General features: G+C 37.4%; 1 protein-coding gene across 3 annotated transcripts in view; it reads left to right on the forward strand.

Annotated features, from left to right (window-relative positions):
- Positions 1-510: 510 nt before the first annotated feature.
- LOC131072610 (TIP41-like protein) overlaps positions 511-23611 on the forward strand; it is an 87818-nt gene continuing 64717 nt past the window's right edge. For 2 of the 3 annotated variants that reach the window (XM_058008834.1, XM_058008851.1), the window contains exon 1: positions 513-811. In XM_058008834.1, coding sequence (XP_057864817.1) covers positions 687-811 — 125 coding nt within the window. In that variant the 5' untranslated portion in view covers positions 513-686. Of the gene's footprint in view, positions 812-4381; positions 4601-23611 lie in introns of all 3 variants that reach the window. The other variant, XM_058008843.2, reaches the window with a different exon arrangement.

Consider the following 23611-nt stretch of genomic DNA (forward strand, 5'->3'; position numbering starts at 1 on the left):
TTGTCAAACAACTTAATTAATCCCTCCTTAAGAAATTTGACAAGCCACATGACATTAAACAATGACAAAAACACTTAGAAATGATGTGTGCATGCTAGAATATGGTGTGTTGAATCTCTAATATCAAATGGGAGGCTCTAGGAAATGTGCTATCAAACCTATCTTTCTCGTCACATTTGCCAACAAGAATAAGATGACTATGAATTTATTTAAAAAATCATAAAACAATGATGAAATTAAATATTAAATTAGATGATACAATATTACTCTTACACACTAGATTCTCTTACATCATTTACTTCAATAATTTTATTTTACATCTAACAACACACATTCAACACACATTCATTAGTAACTATAACTTAATTATTGATTAAGTAGGTAGAAGATTGTTGAGTTTTTAATTTCTATAAACATAAGATAGGGAAATCATGGATCATTGTTTTGAAATAAAACTGCATCCTTAACTTGTAAAGAGTAAGAGTTTAATATATATGTTTCAAATAATTTTTTTTGCTATCCTCGTCTAAAATGACATTAAAAATCCTCATATGTTGGCAATTGTGAAGAGAAAGATAGGTTGGAAAAGGTTCATGACTGACAATTTGTGACTCTGTATGTGGGTTTGATTGTAAGTAGAAAGACACAGAAAATACACGATAAAGACGAGGGTTGGAGAGCAGGAGATGGAGGAGCATTTAGCAATTGCAAAAAGTGCAGGTGCGGAGCTTCTTCCTCACGGCCTGCGCATTTCTGGCTGGCAGATTCAGTCCAACAAGCATCCCATCCTCCAATCCCATGCCCGTGAACAGTATTTTATTTATAACCATTCTTTTTTTCCGATTTTAAATATCTCAAAGTGTAGTTGGGCAGAAAGTCAACTTTGTCTATTGATTTTTTAACTAACTGGCGGAATGTAAATTATTGTAATATTCTATGTACACTATCTAATTACTGTTGGTTATTGAAATGTTTCATGTAATTGAGTGGTTATATGTTTATTGTTTTCGCAGAGGGATGTTCTTGGGAAAATGATAGTTGGGGTATTTGTGCCTTTGGATTTAATAAGGGTTTTGTGGAAAATGTAACAAATTGTAGAAAAAAATTGCATTGTTTTGTAAGAGAACTTTTTGGCTTTTGTGTATTGCTCCATTGGCATCCTGGCAAATAGAGGCCAGCCTTCTTGTTTATTGTATTATGATTAATACTAAAGGAGATGTTGTCTTTTGGCTGCAACTACCTGCGGTTGTCTTCATTCCTTTTTGTTAGGATAATCAGGATACATAAATGAGGTTTCGATAGTTGCTTTTACCAGGAAAGTGTTTCGCATTGTTGCACCTTATATGGGTGATGAGCCAGCCCCCCCGGGTTCCTATTGAAAGGAAGCCTAAGCCTTGCAACCCCAGAATGCACAGAAGAAGCAATAGAGTGGAAAACAGTTTAGAGTAACGCATATATTTTCTTATTAATCTCAGATCAATCTAATATATTCGATTACAACGATTTTGACTTGGGAATATATGCACATGCAGACTGTTCCTTGCTCGCAGGATCCAATCAAAAGTCCTAATTATATTTTTTTTTTGCTCTTATTTATCCAATTTGCTTTGGGTGCGAAGATTGCATCTACTGCATTGAATGCAGCCCGATCCTAATTCAAGATCATCTACCTAGTAATCCTCAATGTCTCATTAAATGCTTGGATTGAAAATATTTTGCCAACTTTCCCAATGGCTAGCTCATTGACCTTTGATTTGTCCTTGCATTCATTTCGCACCACATTTAGTTGAGATTCATCCTCTTTGCTATGATGCTCCAACATCATTCTCCTTGGGTAAGAAAAACTGACCATGCTTCCTTGCTTATGCTCCAATTCCAACTGATCCTTTATTATTTTGCTGTACTAAGCAAACACTGGTGCACTTAGCCAGGCCATGTCTTACGTTTTTCTCCTTTTCCACTTAGATACTCCCTGTACTCCTTTTTGCGTGTCTTCTTAATTCTGGTCTCTAACACCTGCCATGTCTTTGCCCTTCAACATAAGGATACAAGTCAGCATTGTTGAAAATTGGTGATGAAATTTGCACAAAACTTTGTAGGGTGCCATCTTTTTCCACTTAACTTATTGTATGTGCCCCAAGGATTTCTATCCCTACATAGATGTGCCAAAACTAGGTCTCCGACTTCAACCTCTCATGTCCCTTTGCTTGTTCACTCCTTTATTGCATATTGGTGCTCACCAACTATTCCCATGGTTACTCATGGATGTTGCGACACATAATATGACCATTGCAATTATGTCACATTATGACATAATCCAAGGGGTGCAAATGTGTGTACATTTGCAACATTTGCAACACATAATGTTACCATTGTGATTGGTCTTCATGTTCAGGTCCTTCACGTCCTTCATATGGCCTAGAAATCCTCATCTTGTGCATACTACATTAAATCAAAATCTCTGACCCCTATGATCATTTCTTTAGTCAAAGCATATCTTCAACTTTGTTTGATTTATTGCTCATATGCTTGAGCACAAACAAATAATTCTACAAGCATTCAACCCACTTCATGTGCTGCTGGTTTAGTTTACCATGGCTGTTGATGAATTGTAGTACCTGATGGTCTGTGTACAATAGGAACTCCTCGGGTAATAGATAACACCTCCATTTCCTCAATGCTTGCAATATTGCATAGAACTTTGGGTTTGGGTTATAGATCTTTTCACTAAATTTTGTAGTTGGCCTTCCATCTTGATTTATTGTTGTGTCGGTGGCATCGAAATCCACTTGGAGAACTTTATTAAATTTTGGTAGTGCTAATATTGGTTGCTTCATTGCCTTTCTCTTTAGTGCCTAGAATTCTCGCTTTGAACCTTCCATCCAAACGAATTCCTTTTTGCCCCTCTTATAGTTTCTGTGGTTGATGCATATATTCCACCAAAGCACCAAGTAAAATTCCTTTAGAAGCTCAATAGCAATGGAGTTTTGGTGCTTTCGACATACTCTTTGGCATTGGTCACTCCATGATTGCCTTCACTTTTTTGGGATCCATTTCCAAACCCTGGCAATATAACTGGCATGTTACGTATAGAATTGGGGTAGGGAAGAGGGCCAATTATAGTTGCCACTTAGCGGCAAATGGTGGCCCAGAATTAGAGTTCCCGGGTTGGGTGGGCCCCTACTATTTTATGGGCTGTTGAATTGCCCCTGCATGCAGGTGGGGTCCTCCATTTTGTTACTGCGAACAAACCGGGATAATCGACTGGACCTATCGTGGTATGACCACATCAGTAAGTCACCCACGAGAGACCGGTCCTTAGGATTAGGAGGGCACTAGACTCCTCGAATTGAGGGTACTGACTAATGCGGGACGGATGAGCACGTAATAGTCGACGGAGCCGCAACCTCTAGCCGGTCTGTCTCTTCGCTTGTCAACCCCTTCCGCCAGAGATCTAGAACTGAGTGGAGTGGATGTGGCCTATTGATTAGCCACCTGTGTGTCCCAACTATGTGTTGATCCAAGAGAGGATAACAAAAACCCTAAGTATATGAGTATTGTCCTCATGAAACTAACTTCTTGGGGGTCACTAGTAGCTTCTCTTCATGCAACCATTGCAACACTTGTCTTATATGTGGTGGGTGTTCATCCTTGTTTTCTTTTTAAAGACCATAATATCTTCTAAATACACAATTACAAATCTTCTCATAAATGGTTTGAGTACCTCATTCATCAACCTTGAAGGTTGTTGGTGCATTTGTCAGTCCAAATGGCATTACTAACCACTCATATAACCCATCTTTTGTCTTGAAGGTTATATTCCTCTCATTGCCTTCCCAAATTCTAATTTGATGCTAGCTACTCTTCAAGTTAATCTTTGTGATATGAGAGATTTTTCTTTGGCCGAATAAGTGTTGGAATGTCAATTGGTCTTTCTCTAAATTGTCCAATTGTCTTAATTGTATTTGGACTAAGCCTAGGGACCCAAGAAGGCATGTTTTAGATGGCTTTTTACTTTGAAAAAACTTGCTGTTCATGTTGAACTGCAATCATTGGGAATTCCTGTTAAAACCTGCTGGTTATGTGGTTAGTCTGAATCTTTTGAGCATCTTTTTCTTGACAATCAGTTTGCATTTGCTATTTGGTTTTTATTTTTGGGAAACAAATTGGGGTGGGACATCAGAGATTGCCTTTCTTGGTTTGAATACTTTATGGTTATGTGCATTCTTTTAATGCCAAGCTTAAATTATTTTGGATGATATTGAATAATGAGATTTTATGGTTTATCTGGAAATAGAGGAATGAAGAGGTCTTCCAAGGAAAAAGAAGGAACCTTATTGAGTTTTCTAGTGAACTTACCTTTATCTATATTGTTTTGCAGGTCTCTGCTATCATGGAAATCCCTAATGACAGGTTTATGATTTAGCTTAATGAGGGCTTAATGGTGGTTTACAAGACAGATATAAAATGCTCATTTCTTCCCTAATGGAAGAGACAATCTCAACAAGGAGTTGAAGATATTGAAAGAATATATGGAGAAAAAGAATATTTCTAAGCCTATTGATCATGACAGTTTTGTACCTACTACCAAGAGATACAAGTACGAACCAGTTGTGAAAGATGTGGATACCGAGAATGAAATTTTTACATTTATTGGAACATGTGTGTAATTAGTGTGAGTCCAGCACCACTGTCAAAGGTTGCTGGGAGTAGTTGGTTTTATCTCTTGGCTTTTTGATGTCATTTTGATTTTCTATTTTATGTGTTATCCAATCAATAGTTGTTGGTGATGTATTGATGAACTTATTGGATCTCCAGCTCCTTATATTGTAAGTCTCTTTTTTGTAAACTATATGTAATATAAAAAAATTGATCTTTGTGAACTACTTTGTCCCACTTGAGCTGTTCATCAAGTCATCCTTGTGTGGTAATGGGAACTTGTATTTGATTGTTATCTTATTAGCTGCTTTGGAGTTGATGCACATTCTCCACTTCAGACCTTTCTTTTGTGCCAATGCTATAGTTATCATGCATGGGCTCATACTTTCTTGGATTAGCCCCTTCTCAAGCAATTCTTCCGTAGTTCCCACTTGCACCTTATCTCCTCTCCTACTATGTCATTCTATAGGCTGCCTCATCGGGTATACTTGATGTTGATATCAAGTCTATTACACAACTAATGCTGCAAATGGGTGGTTGGCCATTTGGTATATAATTCGACATGATGTCCTTATACTCTATCCTTATCTCCTGTATATTTTGTAGTTCCTCTTCTTTTGTGCCACCCACACCCTCTTTGCCTATAGCACTAATTTCTTGTGTGTGTTTTGGCATGAATACCATAAATATGTTGGAAGGTGTGCGCCCTTCGTCCCCTTGGTTGTTCAGCGCCGCCCTTGGGGATTTGTGACATGGCTTAACCGCCTCCTGTGGTTTGTTTATCTCTGGTGTTTGTATCGGATGTTTACAAGTCGATCTTTTGGCACAATGACAAACCTTGGCTTACAAATGGTATCAGAGCTCAGGTTATGGGTTTGAATTCTTTGATCGCACTAGGGGAGATTGTTGGAAGGTGTGCGCCCTTGGTTGTTCAACGCCGTCCTTGGGGATTCGTGACATGGTTTAACCACCTCCCATGGTTTGTTTATCTCTAGTGTTTGTATCGGACGTTAATGGGTCGATCTTTTGGCGCAACGACAAACCTTGGCTAACAAAATGTGTTCTTCACTGTTTTCAAAAATTGTGTACCAGACACCAACAACACCCTTGGATTGTTTTCTACTTTTTCACCTTAATATGAATGACACCAACTTATATTTCCTCTATCCTTTCTTTAGAGTATATGCGTTTGTGTGCCTATTATGTTGCGCCCTCTTATCATATTGCCATGGTTGTCCCATTAGGATGTGGTAGCAATCCATTTGCACGATGTTGCATGTGACTTTATCTTCATACTTGATTTTGAACTTGACCTTGCACTATTCATTTACCAATATTTGGTGCCCCTTCAACAACTATGACACCTTGTAAATTTTAGGATGTAGAGTCCTCTTCAATCCCAACTTTCCCTACCATTATGACCAGAATGAGATTGTTGATTTTGCTCTATCTATTATTATTTTTCAACACTTGTCTCTTGATTCACAAATGGCCCTTAAAAGGCTCATTCTTTGCATTGAGGTTGTCCTCATCTATATCTATAGTTTTAACAAGACTCATTGCATGACTTGTGCTTCTCCTCCTTTCAGAGTTTTTTGTGCCATTAAATGATGCATTACTTTTTGAACCTTAAGTCTTTCCTCCTATGCTACTTTGCCATGCTTGTCTACATTCAAATGTTTGATGACCCTTTTTTTCGGCATAAAAAGCATTCTTCGAAGAAACTTCTTCCTCATCCATTGCCTCTCCCTTGGAGGTATCCTTTTCTTCATGGTGCATTTTTGCCTCCCTATGATATGCTTGGATTGCTTGTGTGTGTTTGCATTGACTCTTCTTTGTCATTGCGCACTGTATGTTACTTGTGTGCATGAGATTCCCTCTACTTTTTGCGTTGCATCATTGCCTCCTAAACAACCTTTCTTTGGCATGTAAAGCATGTTGGGAAGGATCTTGCACAAACTTGGGCATTACCATGCTAAATTCATCTTGAATGCTAAGCATCAACCTTTTCATGTAATTGGTGACCTATTTTGCACCCTCTTCCATGTGTTCTACTCTAATCATTAGTTAGTAAAAACTCTTCTGTGCAATCCTTGACATTCATCTCCTTCTGCTTTAGGTTCTACAACTTTTTGAATAGGCTCATTTGATAATTTATTGGTAGGAATTCTGCCTTCAACATGGCAACCATCTTCTTTCATGTGTGGATCTTTTCCTTTCCCATTTGCTGCCCCATCCTTCTAGACATGATCGCACCATAATGATGCTTGTCCTTTAGTTAGTATAACTATAGGCAAATCTCACTCATCTTGGGTCATTGAGGGCTTCATATTCGAATTTTTTTTCCAATCATGCAATTGAGTCAACTTGCTCCTATAGACATAAGCGTTCAACATAACTTAGAGTATCTGCTTGTGAGCCACCAATCACTCTAGAGATAGCCCTAAACTATCTTCTCTTTGCCATATTCACATCACCCTCATCCATAAGTCTTCAAGTGCTTTATCGACATGCAAGTTTGCATCGAACTCTCTTTGTCGACATTTTCCATCTCCATCATTCTTGCCTAGAGGTACCTTATAAAATTTTCTAGTTTCACCACCAATCCAAACTCCAATCCAATAATTTATATTATTTCTTTCCAATGGTGATGGCAAGTGATAAGAACCCAGAACTGATTTACCTTCTAGTGATCTTCAGAACAGCAGCTAGGAGATAATAATGAGATCGCCCAGGTTTGCAACTGCACACAATGGTTTGAACTGGCCAATATAAGTGCCCAACAGGTGACCTAGGGGTCAGCTGCTAGGTAGACTTGATCAAATCCTTCAATCCAGCAACAACACTCACCTTGGTAGCTGCAACTAGGTTAAATCTGCAATTTTTATGATCATAAACAGCAAGGAAAAGAGAAGATTTAGCAAGAATCCAGGTTTTGTGTCCCAACAGACCGGCTGGTATAACCTCAAAATTCATGCCAAAATCTCCCTGTTCCTGGCACCTAGCAATCAAAATGAAATATATAGCTGTTTGGGGTTGGGTGCTAGGATCCAAAATGGACCGACTTGCAATTTAAACTTTTTTTTTTTTTTAATTTATTTATTAAAATATTGGTTGACCCAAAACTAGGTGCCAGATTCAAATTTGAAACATTTTAGTTTTTATTTATTTTTATTTTTTAGTGTTAAAAAACACCTTTTATAGTTGCTGGCCAACTAGCTAAGGGACATGAGTCATGACACTAAAGGGGAGGTAGGGTGGGGGGAAGTGTGTCAAACTGTGAGGGAAATGCCTTGCAAGGATGAGATGTCATAGAATGAGTAGCATAGCATGAGGGATCAAGATGCCTGTGAAAAGTGGTCATATTTATGAGTTTAGCATATGGAGAGTTTTAGTTTGATGTCATGGGTAAAAAATAATTTTACAAGGTGTAACAAGAAGACTTGAGGATGATGCAAATATTTGAGAATTAAATGCAAGATCGCATGATCAGTAGAAAAAAAAGATTGCATATACAGTCAATGGACCATACATTGAACGGTAGATATATTGGTTGGGTTCCAATAAGGATCTGCAAAACACAATATACTCAATAAAATTAGAAAATTGAATGTGATAATGGATTGATATTCCTAATCCTAATAACATGTAGGGTGAGTAAGCACTCAAGAGCCAACTATATTGATGCCAATCTTAAAGCAATTCTATTAGATTTCCACAATCCTTGATCATGATAAACAGCTTCTGGATTTGATTGTGTACAAGTTTTTTAATCATCAACGTTTCAGATCATGCTCCGTGATCCATCATCAGGATGAATGAGAGATCAAGGAGATGAAAAACTTGATCTCTCATTCATCTTGATGATGGATCACGGAGTGTGATCCGAAACGTTGATGATTAAAAAACTTGTACACAATCAAATCCAGAAGCTGTTTATCTCAATCTTAAAGCATTTTAAATATATTGGAAGTTTTATGGATCAGTTAGAATGTTTGCAACGCTAACTTCTGTCTCAAAAACATAGCTTAGAAGATCATAGTTTTGCAACTCTAAAACCTTTCCCTAAAACACAACTCTGAGGGCTTGAAGGAAGGTGGCATTTTCTTGGCATATGTTACCTTCAACATCTCCATGTGAAGAGGAATCATGGAATTTTTTATTTCAATTCTGTGTAAATGAAAGATGCCTAGTGCCCAGATTACAGTTCAACAGCAAATATGATAACAGCAAAATACTAATTTTCAGATATTAATTAAGAGTTTCTATTGACAGTTAGATTTCACAGAGAATTCTTACAGGAAACCATTAAACATTTGTCACGGAATGTTCACATGAAATATCTAAACTCAGAAATAATCTCTGATATTGACAGCACTTGCCAGGGAGCCATACTGGTATTGTTCTTTGATTGTTACAGCTTCCATCTGGTAACTACCACTTGCAAATGTGAACAGACTGTCTCCTTGTGCGTTTCTATGAAGGATAGCTTAATTTTGTCAGCAATACCTAAGCTCTCCAACCTGTATTGGTCAATGGATTTTGCACTCCTGACCCAGACTTGTTGTAGACTGGAGAAATCAATTAAGAATATATCAGCGTTGGGAGTCGCTGATAAATATATCTTCCACAATCGAATTTCTCAGTCAATGAGAGCTGCTGGAATGCAACAGTAATTTTCTGTATTATCTGTTATGAATGCTGTATCAATGAATAAAGGCTATCAATAAACCTCCTACAAGCACTCCTTCCCTTAGCCACGGTCTGAAGAATACCCTGTGCTGGGATCGATATAAGTCTCTGGATGAATCCTGTGATACTTTAACTGTTCAAACTCAATAATTTTCTGTTCACAGAGAGCCAAAACCACCGCAAATTCCGAAATCTCTGATTTGCTAAGAGTCACACCAAAATTGCACTAAGAGTTTTATGTCCCATGGATTCAGAAGGAACATACGCAAGGAAGAAGATCTCCGTGCCAGTGATGAAGTGCCGCTTCAATATTTGAAGGCCCTCACCAAAATTTGTGGTCCGCTGATACATACAGGCTTCCACAATTTATTTCAAATATTCAAATTAAATACTTTAGAATAGTCTCAAATGATTGTATTGCCGAAATAAGCCTATGCCCCCGTCTTATAACATTAGAATGATAGTCTAATTATTAAGTCGTGTGCTAGAATATAGTTCCCATCCCAAATATGTATAGTCTTTGGCAAAGATAATTTATCGCTTGACACAATAGAAGAAGAGGTCAAAGTTCACTTATCGCGTCTCCAGATATTAAAACATATTTGTGACTCACCACCGGAATAGCATTCACGACAAAGGTATATGGAAAGAGCACATTTTTTACGAACTACTAATACTCAGGATTCTTATTTTCCCAAATAAATATAAAAATACTTTAGATTTGCAAATACCATATTATTGCAAATTTGCTTTCTAAAGAAGACTTCTCAAATTTGGCGTAGCTGTGAACTGCATCTTGTATCCACTCCTAGGAAGTGTTGGGTTTTTGTCCAACCCTTCTATCAACTCCTGAAAGATTTTTCGTCTCTAGAAATCATAAATTGTTTATCAAATCCATAAATATGATCTACAACAACCCCAGTAACCTCCTTATAAAGACCTCCAGGAACTTTCTAGAAGATTAGGCCGACTTTATTATTTGTCATGATTGGAGAACTTTATTTAATAAAGTAACTTATCTTATAGTTTTATTATTTTCACTTTATTTTAATATTAAATTAATTACTTAAAGTCATCCGTTAGAAATAAAACGAATTTTTGGACAACTTAACCAATTAATTTAATTAAGCCACAATATAAAAAGTTTAGGGACATTAGACTAAGCAAAATAGTGGAAGGTGGCATCTACTTGTCAAAGCTTCCCACTAATGTTCCCTTTGAAAGAGGAGCTGTAACAAAAAATGTTGTAAAAAAGGTGATGTTTCACTAAATTCCTATTTGAGTAACGAATTTTTGAATCTAAAAGATGTTGATGAACTAAAATGTTGAAGTCAACTTTGATTGAAGCACATGTTAATCACAAAAGATTCTCATCTACAAGATGTCATCGAACCATTTTAACGATGAGGCCCAAACCTTACGTCCTCAAACTATCCATTCAAATATTTTTTGAGAGAATGATGGTAAAATGCTGAAGCTGAACTGACCACCAATTGACCATCAAATGCTCAGAGCCATTTGCATGAGTTACCAAACTTGCACAATTTGAAGATGCATGCCAAAAACCTGAAGCAAAGCACAAAATGTGCCATCCGTAAAATGATAATGATGGTCAAATTGCTGAAGCCAATGGTGAACCGATCATTGAGTCGATCACCAAATGCTGACAGCCATGTGCATAAGCTCCTAAGGCTTGCACAATCTATTCATCCATGCAAAGGAATTGAAGGAAAACACCAAGAAATGTTATCTGTAGGAGCCATACACATATAGAAATGGGTCTTTACAACCTTCAAAGCTTAACTAAGCGAACAAGCCATGATCCTATCCATAACTCACAAGGCCGCAAAAAGCCTCAAACGACAAATGGCAAACTGCAATAGCAATCACAAACTTTCAATGAACTAGTCCTCTCATACACAACTTGCAACAAAATATTGAAGTGATGTTCTTCTTTTCAGCAACATGATCTCCAACATTCTCCCAAACTATTTGTAGAAAGCAGAGATGAAATCAACTTTAATAATGTTGACTCAATGAGATGGCATATGCTCACAATGCCACCTATCTACAAAATGCAATAGAGAATCCAATGATGATGAGAGCCAAATGCAACCACATGGCACAAATACTATTGCAAAAGTAACTTTTTTTGTATTTTAAATTGTTTAATGTTAATAGTGGAATAAATTTTGGCAAGCAAAAGTGGACTATGCAGCATGATAGCGAGAGATTGCACATGAAAACAAATTTTTTTTGCAAGTTCGTTCTGCGGCTGCCTTATAAACTAGTACATCAAATGAGCACCCATCAAGAAACATGCCAAAGAAGACCAAAACATAAAAAGCTTGCAAATGTGGGCATAAAGGGATTGCACGGGAAGGTATGTGTAAGTAGGGATGTGATAGTAAATTTGTAGTTTTAAGGGTCTATGCTCAAGTTGGTGGTGGATTGGCCAACAATTTTTTATATTAATTGGGTTTCATTGGCTGCAACCCTACCAAACATTTTTACTTTCACACATTTTCTTCAAAATATATCTTGATGCTTGTAGTTGGTGATACCTTGACACTATCGAGTCTTTTTACTTTGTGGTCAAATGAGGGTTTACCCTTCTTGTTCAGAAATATTATGTCTCGAAAGAGGTGGTGACCTGCCTAAGTGGATTTGTTATCTTAATTTGATAGTGTATTCCTGGGAAAAATTGCAAAAATGTTGCTTGATTTGCTTGTTGATATATTGGCCCTTTTCCTTCTTGCCTTTTCATCCTGATTCTTCACATATTACCTTAGCGATTTTTGGTTTGCTCGTGTTGGGTTTGTCGTGAGCATTGCACCTGTCATGCTTTATCCTCTGTTTTTCTTTTCCCCTCCAAAAATGCCATTATCTTTTATTTTCATTGACTTTTTTGTTTCATTCCACTTGGTATTTTTCTAAGTATCTTTTATTGTGTCTATTGTGCCTCTCCTCCTTTTTCTCCCTTTTGCTTTCCTTCACTAACACTTGGCCAATTCAACAAGGTATTTGTAGCATTTGTCTTGACTATTGTGTTTTTTGTTTCTAATTGCTGACTTTGTTGAAAAGTTAAAAAAGGGTAAGGAGCATGCTTTGTTTGATTTTCTAAGCATTTTTGTCGTATTTAGTGCACATGAAATCTAGATTTTATAGCATGACAAGACCCTAAAATATTTGCAAACTGCAACTTTTCCTTCTAATAACTTGCTTTTAACAAATATCTTGTGCTTGTCACGCTCAAACCTTTAGAGTGCCCAAAGGTTAAAATGGCCTAAAACATTCAATTTGTGTAAAATTTCCACTTTTTTGGATTTTTGTAGAAGGATTCATCTTTTAACTTGCATGCATTAAGCCATTAATACATTGATTGGGGCCTTTATATTTGTAACCTGCGTTGCACTTTTCACAATTCACACTTAACAAACTTTCTTTTTCCCTTTGAGTGTGTTCAAGTATGTTTAAGCACAAGTTTTCGAGGAAAGACAAATAGGTGGAATTTGTCTCAATTAGGGTTTGCAAAGAATGGAAGAATTCTTTGGGTCATGTTCAATTGCAAAGGAAAGGAAAGGAAAGGAAATGAGTGTGTTCAAGTATGTTTAAGCACAAGTTTTCGAGGAAAGACAAATAGGTGGAATTTGTCTCAATTAGGGTTTGCAAAGAATGGAAGAATTCTTTGGGTCATGTTCAATTGCAAAGGAAAGGAAATGAATTCAAGCAGTACAGCTTGTAGTGTTTGGGTTTCAAAGGGAAAGAAGTTCAATAGAGATGTGTCCCTTGGGTATTTGCACCTCTCCTTGTATTGGGGACATTTCTAGGATGTGGTGATGGCTAGGAAATATCCTTTGAGCCATCCCATACAATTTTTTCATGAAATATTTCTGGTATTCCTCAGAAATGGGACAACTAGGGGATGCCTAGACATCCCCCAATTGTCCTTGGGATGGCTAGTTGTCTTCAATGACCAAGTTTGCAGAAAGTGCAATTTAAAAGGAAAAAAAACACACAAATGAGAAAAAAAGGGGATGTGGGGCTCACAAGGACCCGCACACCCTTTACAACAACACTAAACCTAAAACAAAAAAACTCCATCATATTGCCATTTTGTATATTGTGAGAAGAAGACATAGAATAGAAGTGAGAAAGAAGACAAAAGTGCATCAAGACTACATCATTTGATGTAAGTTTCGTATCCATTGTTCATTTACACAAAACCTTTTGATTTTTTTTTTGGTTTCTTTTATTGTTTCAATCTTTTAGGGAGTAATTATTTATTTTTATGTTTGCATTTGCACTTGTGTGTTTTCAAAAATAAAAAATAAAATAAGCAGCAATTAAGGTAGTGAAGGTGAATAGGTTGGGATTCAATAAAGAAGCCACAGAGGTATCAGGCGTTTTCTTTTAGTGTGGTAGTGTTGTAGGTATTGTGAGTTCAAATTACCCATTTGAATGCCCTTCAACTCTCGTAAAACCTTATGCAAAGGGCACATTCAGTATGTTTTCTTAGAGCTATTGGTTGTTTGAGGGAGTGGAAGGATGCACACTTCCAATTTTAGATTTTTAAGGATGCCATGGAGGAAGTTGGGGCCCCACATGTTGTATAGGTGGTCACCAATTTAGAACATCTTTGTAAACCATGATTGTGGAGGGTGCTTACAAGCACAATTTCTGGACCATATGTTGTGTTAATGCATTGAAAGACACTAAGAAGATATATTGGGTGAAGAAAGTGGTAGAAGTGAGAAATATACAAATGCTCATTTGCAACCATTACAGCTCATTGTCTTTGGGACTCTTTGGAGGAAGGAATTCCTTAACAACATACCAACTACTTTATTTAGTTAGAGAGGATGGTTGAGGTGTAGCGGCCTCTATTGTTAATGATGGTTAGTATAGAGTGGGGTAAATGGCTAGAGGTGATGCTTGGTGGTCCATAGTGAGTTAAGAAATTTCTGAGATTTTTAGTAAATTATTAATTTATTAATCTTTGTAACTTGTAAATTATTTTTGTTTTTTGTAATAACATTCACTTTGTCATTTCAATCTAACCTTTTTTATTTTCGTAGAGAAGTTTGCTCCATCTTAATTGTTGTGCAAGCCAGTAGATATGCTAATAAAAACTCTCCTAGTCATGGAGAGATTTATGAGGCATTTGACAACATGCTTGGGCATATGAAGCAAGTAATTCATAGTAGGAATCCTAATTTGAGATTATATGATGAGCATATTAGGCCCATTGTGACATAGTGGTGGAACACTATGACACCCCACTTAATATTGGCAGCCTATGGGCTAAATCCAAAATGGTATGGAAGGGTGCATGAAGGTCCTTTGGAAAGATAATATAGCAATGAGGAGGCAACTTTACTTTGAACTTAGTAGCTAGCCTTTATCAATCTTTGAAGGTCAACATTTATAAAACTAGAGGTGAGGACAGATAGGGCTATATTAGCTTAAATTGATCCTATTGGATGGTGGACATGACATGGCAATGATGCAATTGGTGTGAGCATGCTAGCCTTTCACTTGCTTTCATAGGCTGCTACTTCCTTTGTTGCTGAGGGGAATTGGTCTGTCAAGGAAGAGGCTTATCTTTTGATAAATAGAGATGTTGATGGCCATGTATATAGCCTTGCGACTTCATGATCAATAGACTCCTATTGCATGGTGGGATTTTGATTCAAAAAATGCCACACAAGAAGGATTGGTTGGGGTTTTATAGGATGAGGAAATCCCTCATATAAGTAGTGACTTAGATTTGAACTTTTATTTTGATTTAGGTGAAGATGAGGTAGAGGCATAGTAGCAGTATGTCTAGTTGTTTGCATTTTGCCATTTTGTAATTGTAGCCTTTCAGCCTTCTGATTTTGTTGTATCTGCACTTTGATAATGAAACCTCAAATGATTAGATGTTCCAATGTTGGTAATTTGTATGTTGAATCATGAATTCTCGATATAGTTCAAATGTTTCATAATATGATTATATAATGATATGGTGAATGCCTTATGATTTATCATATGAATATTTGAAATTTCCTAAATATTTTATTTTTTACTATTTTTATAATTGTTGTCCCTTGCTGTGCCCCCAATATGGCCTCTTATCCCAATCATTCTATAAATGTGCCCCCTTGTCCCCTGCCTTTCCTATCTCAAAAACTTGGTGGAACACAAGAAGTGCTTACAAAGCTAGTGTTTCTCCAAAATCTTGAAGATGGAAGTCATCAATTTCTTTGTTCTTCCCTCGCAACATTAGGATTTCTGGTTAAGATTTGGTTGTGCTCAAAGAATTCAACAAATGCATGCTTCAAGTTCCATTTCATTGAATACCTGAAAATTTTTCATCAATCATTCATTCCTTATTTTCAATTATATAAGAAAAGAACTTAGGGCAAGTGTATATTGCCAAACGTCTTTTGTACTCAACAAACATGAAATATTAGTATTAGGATTTTCAGCACCGTTCTAAATAACTAAGTATCCTATAATATTGGATGCCAAAATTAGGCATGTGGACTCGCAAAAGATTGATCTTTTGGGAGGAATCAAACAGGAGAATGTGATGGCATAAAGACTCCATGATAGTGGGATAATGCAAGCTACCATATTCACAATTTCAAACCAAAGCATGGAATTGCTGTTCACTTGTGCAGGATTTTATAATCTAGATTATAGATACAAGAGAGCAAAACACCCAATGGCCAATTTGTGGCCAAATTGGATGGTGTTTTTTCAGAAGGGACTTTTGGTCTAGAATTATTTTAGGTCATTGAAATTGATTTGGAGGAATGCAAGGGGGCATGGAAGGACAACCTTGACAATTACCTTGACTAAATTCATGGTCAATGGTTGATGGAGAATAAGAGTCCAAATTTTTTTTTAATGGTCTCAAGGAAAAATATTTGATGAAGACCTTAGTGACATGATCACTTTGTCAAACTGGGCAATGAGGTAGTTATAAGCATGATCTTTCAAGCCTTGGGTGTTCCACATTGTGAACCTCATTTTTGGAGACAAACGTCATATGGATTTGGCCTCAATTATAAGCAACTACATTTGAAAGCAGTTGTGTGAGTTGAATAACACCAGTGATAGCATAATTTAATTGAAAAAAGCAGTGAGAAAAAGGAGCATGTGAGAAGGCGAGAGGCAGAGCAAGCAGGAAGGAGACATGCACAAAGCAAACCCTAGGCAATGAAGATTCAGATGATGGCAACCCAAATTCTGAAGACCCTTGTGCAGGATTTGGGGTTTCTCCTATTGGGTTTTGTTAAATTTAAGCAATCAGATGTTAATTTAAGCAATTAGATTGTAATCAGACTGTGAATAAATAGTAACAGCAATAAAACACAAGACACAAGACACCAATACCTTGGGAAAACCTCCCTCTTGGAGGTGAAAAACCCAGCCTTTAAATATGATATGTATTATCTCAAATGTAGACAATTTACAAGGTAATGAATTATCTCAGATTGCTGTTCAAGATATCGGTGATGAATGCAGCCCTTCATTAACAGCAGATGATTAGGAGGAGCAGCAGATGTCTAGATCAGATTTGCACAAGAGACCTTATGAAGATCTTTGACAACTTCGCCACAATCAACCTTGAAGAGTTTGCACAATCGCCTTATACAAGTTCGCATGAGGAAGAATCGCTGCTAGGAGAGCAGATAGTATTTGATAATGATGATTGACTAATGGCTTCATTTGCTGTTATATTTATATCTATCTTAGCACCAACTCTCAAGTTGGCTTACATTGAGTTATTGTACCCTCAAGTCGGCTTGCATTGATTATTGAATTATATTATATTGTTATTGTAATTGCCTCCCATGTTACATTTGAGTCCAGCCCAATAACATATGTAATTGCCTTCCACGTTACATTTGGGTCCAACCCAATAACATATTTAATTGCCTTCCACGTTACATTTGGGTCCAACCCAATAACATATTTAATTGCCTTCCACGTTACATTTGGGTCCAGCCCAATAACACATTTAATTGAGATAATACATATGAATTTTAATTGTCATTGACAACATTAAAATTTGATAATCAGGTATTCGAACTAGCTAATATTTTCAACACTACCTCTTAGCTAGGGAGGATATTTGCCATTTGTCATGATCCATTCATGACTTTCATCTTGCATTGCCTGCAAGGATGAATGTATAAGCTCTATAGAGTATACCTGCAATAAAACACATAAATATCATGAACTCATTTCATGATGTCCATCTTGCATTGCTCACAGAGGGTGGAACAGGTCTTACACCTCAGCCTTCTCCCAGAGAAGGATACAATGCCACCTTGCATTGCCCACAGAGGGTGACTCCACCTTGCATTGCCCGCAGAGGGTGGAAAATGCAGACTGAATTGCATCACTAAGATTGAGACTCCCTCTCAATCAATGCTGTGTTCTCCACCATTCCAAGCTTCTCTTTGAAGTACTCAAACTTCACCCGAGCTAGAGGCTTGGTGAGAACATCAAAAACCTATTCATCAGTGCTGATATATTTCAGTTGGATGGCACCTCTTTGTGTTGTATCACGAATATAGTGATAATGAGTTTTCACGTTTTTGACCTGTCATGAAACGCGAGATCATTAGACATTTTAATACAACTCTGATTATCACAATAAATAACAGTGGATTCCCAAGGTTGTCCAAACAACCCAGCAAGAAGCTTGCGAAGCCAAACTGCTTCTCTAGTTGCCACACTTGAAGCAATGTATTCAGCTTCTACAATACTTAATGCAATTGAGGACTGTTTCCTACTGGCCCAAGAGATCATAGCGGAACCCAAGCTGAAACAGATTCCTGAAGTGCTTTTCCTGTCAGTAACACTTCCAACCCAATCAGAATCAGAGTAGCCTTCCAAATTGATTACTGTGTTGATTGGATACTTCAGCCCATAGCCAATTGTTCCACACAAGTATCTCAGGATGTGCTTGGCTGCCACCAAGTGAACATGCTTTGGCTGGTTCATGAATTGGCTAAGTGCACCCACTGCATAGCAAATATCTGCTTGTACTCTGAAGGATCTGCAAAATCAGAGTTAGCTACAAAAATACTCAACTTCTTCAAGTTAGTTTTCATAGGAGTAGACATAGGTTTACAGTCCATCATACCAAATCTTTTCAATATATCAATAGTATATTTACCTTGACTTAGAATAATTTCATTAGGTCTTTGCCACACTTCTAACCCTAGAAAGTAATGCATTAGACCTAGATCCTTCATTTTAAATTCAACAACTAATTCTTTCTTACACCTAATGATGAGACTATCTTCACCAGTTAGAAATAAATCATCAACATATAGAACCAGAATTAGCATTTCACCATTAAATACTTTAAAGTAAATGTTAGGGTCAGCATCATCCTTATAAAATCCTAGACTGACTAGCTACTTATCAATTCTTTCATACCAAGCTCCCGCAGAGAGCTTTTTTCAATCTGCACACATGAGATTCTCTATTATGAATCTCATAACCTTCAGGTTGTTCAATAGAGACTTCTTCCTCAATAACACCATTAAGGAAGCCAGTCTTTACATCCATTTGATGTAATTTCCAATCTTTGGCTGCAACAAGCTATAATAGTTCTAATGGAAGTATATCTAGCAACAAGAGCAAATGTTTCTTCATAATCTATGCCTTCCTTTTGAGAAAAACCATGAGCTACAAATCTAGCTTTATATTTCTTTATACTACCATCAACAACATGTTTAATTTTAAACAACCATTTGGAAGAAACAACAGACTTACCTTTAGGTCTAGGCACAATATCCCAGACATCATTCTTGATGACGGATTCATACTCTTCGTCCATAGCTAACTTCCATGCTTGCTGGTTCATAGCTTCTTCTATGCCGGATGGTTCAGCCTCAATGATGTTGCACATCATTGCAACATAGTTGGAGAGCTTCTGAGGTCTCTTACTCTCTTTGAAAGTGCCACTAGGAGCTGCAAACTTTTCTGCATCTTGAATTGTGCTTCTAACCGAAAGTGGTCTTTTCTTGCTAACTGCAATGTCTCTAGGTCTATCAGTTGGAACCAGAGGCTCAGAAGGATCATTGTGCTCAATAGGTTCAGGAGGTTTAATAGACTCCCTCTGAATCTCAGGGTTAGTATCAATATCCATATCATTGACTTCTTTATCAATCTCAATAAGAGAACCTTTAGATTTCTTGAAAGCAAATATTTTCTTCAAAGGTGACATCCCTACTTGCCTCAATGTACCTTTGACTAGGAATATAGATGCGAAATGCCTTGGAAGATTCACTATATCCAACAAGGATACCCTTCTTCTCAGAAGGCTCTAACTTAGTCCTCTTTTCCTTTGGCACATGAACATAGACATGACTTCCAAAGATCCTTAGGTGGCTGATATCTGGTTTGACTCCTGTGAAGGCTTCTTTTGTATTTATGTTCTTCAGGGCACGGTGAGGACATCTATTCTGAATGTACACAACAGTCTTGGATGCTTCAGTCCATAAGAAGGTCTGCAAGTCCTGATCGTGAATCATAGCTTTGGCAGCTTCAACAATGGCTCTATTCTTTCGTTCAACTATACCATTTTGCTGAGGATTGTAGGGAACGCAAAACTCCCTCTTAATTCTTGTTTCTACACAAAAGTCATTGAAGCTACTTGAGGTGTATTCACCTCCATTGTTAGATCTTAACACTTTAATCCTTTTACCAGACATATTTTCAGCTAGAGCTTTAAATTCTTTAAACCTACTTAACACCTCATCAGATTCTTTAGATTTTAGAAAATAAATCCAAGTCTTTCTAGAAAAATCATCTATAAATGTAACATAGTATAGAAATCTGCTAGGTGAAGGAACAAACATGGGTCCACATAGATCAGAATGAACAAGTGCTACTTTCTCCTTAGCTCTACTTTCACTTTTATGAAATGGACTTCTAGTGTATTTACCTAATGCACAACCTTTGCAAGCATCATCATGAGATTGATTAAGTTTAGGCATACCTTTAACCATCTTTTCAAGTGAAGGAAGTGCTTGATAGTGAAGATGACCGAGCCTTCTATGCCATAGCTCGCTAGATTCAGGAGCTTCATGAATGAGTGCTTGAATGGGGTTAGCTGAAAGCTTATACAAACTATCATATCTATTTCCAATAACACGAGTAGATTTAATACTAGATTTCTTAGGCCATGCAAGTACTTTACCCTCAGAAAATGCTATTTGATAACCTTTATCTTCTAGAGCAGAAATAGAAATTAAATTCCTCTTAATTCCAGGGACAAATAAGATATCACTAAGATGCAAGGACATGCCAGATTCTAAATTTAAAGAAGTGCTACCAAAACCTCTTACTGAATACTGAGCATCATCACCAATTACCACATGAATGCTGGACTCTTTCTCCATCAAGTCTGAGAGATGCTCTCGATATCCCGTGATGTGTCTAGATGCACCACTGCTATCTGTTGGCACATTGCTGGACAAGGCAGAAATGAAGAGGTAGTCTTCATTCTCTTCTGAGTTTGCGACTTCATTCAGGTTGGCCTCTCTTTGCATGGGCGGGTTCTGACATTCTTTAGCATAATGTCCAAACTTGGCGCATATGAAACAACAGACACGTGAAAGATCCCTTGGCTTCTTCCTTGAATCGTAAGCAGGAGGTCTAAATTCTCTATCTCTTTTGAAGTTGTTCTTCTTCCAATGGCCTCCCTTTCTTCTAACATGTTGAGATGCAAGCACATGTTGATCTCCTCCATATGAGAGCCTTTATGCATTTCTTTGGCAGCAAGGCGTGACTCCTCTTGAATGCAATCTGACCGGAGGCGATCGAAGGAAGGGAATTTAACTCTTCCACTTATGCTTTGAATAAAAGGATCCCAAGAGTCAGGAAGACCATTCAAAGCAATCGTGACGATATCCTTGTCCACAACCTCGCTTCCAAGGGTGCTGAGTTGGTCCTTCAATTCTGAAATCTTCATGAAGAAGGACATGACTGAATCTCCTTTGCTCATTTTGACTTGAAGAAGTTGCTGCCTCAATGTAAGTGTCCGACTGATGTTGTTGATCTCATATATCCCTTCTAGGTGTTTAAACATCTCTCGAGCTGTCTTCAATTTGGAGATGACTGGAACAAGATGATCCTTTACGGAATCAATAAGGAACTTCTTTGCTTTGAGAGCATTCTTCTTGAATTGCTTTAGCTCTTCCGGATCCGAAGGTTTAGTCAGATCCATATCTTCCACAAACTGTAACAGCTCTAATTCTTCAAGAGCAAGGAGGACACGAACCTTCCATGATGTAAAATTGAGGGCACCTTCATGTCTATCCTCTACTTTCAGACCTGTAACCATCTTGCGAAACTAAAAACAGCAAACTGAAAGTGAAGGGCAACTAATAATCTGATTATTTGAATGAACCTAAAGCTCTGATACCATGTTAAATTTAAGCAATCAGATGTTAATTTAAGCAATTAGATTGTAATCAGACTGTGAATAAATAGTAACAGCAATAAAACACAAGACACAAGACACCAATACCTTGGGAAAACCTCTCTCTTGGAGGTGAAAAACCCAGCCTTTAAATATGATATGTATTATCTCAAATGTAGACAATTTACAAGGCAATGACTTATCTCAGATTGCTGTCCAAGATATCAGTCACGAATGCAGCCCTTCATTAACAACAGATGATTAGGAGGAGCAGCAGATGTCTAGATCAGATTCGCACAAGAGACCTTATGAAGATCTTTGACAACTTCGCCACAATCAACCTTGAAGAGTTTGCACAATCACCTTATACAAGTTCGCATGAGGAAGAATCGTTGCTAGGAGAGTAGATAGCATTTGATAATGATGATTGACTAATGGCTTCATTTGCTGTTATATTTATATCTATCTTAGCGCCAACTCTCAAGTTGGCTTACATTGATTTATTGTACCCTCAAGTCGGCTTGCATTGATTATTGAATTATATTATATTGTTATTGTAATTGCCTCCCATGTTACATTTGGGTCCAGCCCAAATGTAACATATTTAATTGCCTTCCACGTTACATTTGGGTCCAGCCCAATAACACATTTAATTGAGATAATACATATGAATTTTAATTGTCATTGACAACATTAAAATTCGATAATTAGGTATCCGAACTAGCTAATATTTTCAACAGGTCTAACAAGAAACTTTGCCGTGTTCCATTTGGATCTATTATCAATGAATGCTCATTTGGTGTTGTTTTGACAGTGTTGAAGCTTGTGAGGGTTCTGATCTTGTGGAGACTCCCCTGCTGGATTGTTCTCAAGGACCTCTCATTTTGTGGCAAGGGCTTGTTCCAGTTTTGATGGATTTGATGTTGAGGATGGGGTTTTGTGGGAAGAGGAAAATGTGTTTCCTTCTTACCCGTCATCTTTCAATTTCTCTCCTTTTGATGGAGAAGACCTAGATGATGCAGGTTTGCTCCTCATGAATATGTTTTTGAAGGCCCGTTCAAAAGCTAACAAGATGGTTGAGGTGCCGGTGATGGAGGCCAAGGATGGTGACCAGATTTTTGGTCTGAGAAGAGGGTTTCTTTCCCCTTCTCCTAGGCCTTTGTTTTCCTTGTTGAATCAAAATGTTATTGATCTACCAAAAACCTTTAATCCTTTTTAGGTTGTTAAGGGTTTTTCTCCTATTGAGATGGAGGAAAATGGTGATGAAAAGGATACGGAGGAGACTAGTGCGGATGATAAGGGTTCAGAAAATGTTCTGTCTCCTAATGAGAAGGTGGGAAATTGTATCGATAAGTCTGAGGAGGATATTCCTTTGGAGAGTTTGAAGTCTGTTTCAAGATTTGTTGTTTTAGAAGCTGCTGCTTTGGTTGCTGATTTTGAGGTTACGGTTGCTATTCTTGACCCTTCCCCTGCAAGCTCTCTTGATGAGGCTATAGTTGGTTGTTCTGATCGAGGCAACAAACCTGTGGATATGGTGGATGCTTAGTTCTACTTTGATGTTCTTGACTCCCTTCTTGCTGATTCGATTGCTTGGCTCAGGAGTTCTCTTGTTGGGAGGCTCTATGGGAATTGCCCCAATATTGATACTGTTAGAAGATGGATCCATTGAGTTCGGAATTTTTTTGGCAAGGTAAAGGTTTCTGCTATGCTAAATAGTTTTGAGGACTATTCGAGGATTCTCATTGAAGGCCCTTGGTTTTTGGGTTCAAATGGTCTTAGTCTTCAAACTTGGTCTCTTGGTTTCAACTTGTGGAAGGAAAAAAT

Source organism: Cryptomeria japonica, chromosome 9 (genome assembly GCF_030272615.1).
Source record: "Cryptomeria japonica chromosome 9, Sugi_1.0, whole genome shotgun sequence".
In the NCBI taxonomy this organism is placed as follows: domain Eukaryota; kingdom Viridiplantae; phylum Streptophyta; class Pinopsida; order Cupressales; family Cupressaceae; genus Cryptomeria; species Cryptomeria japonica.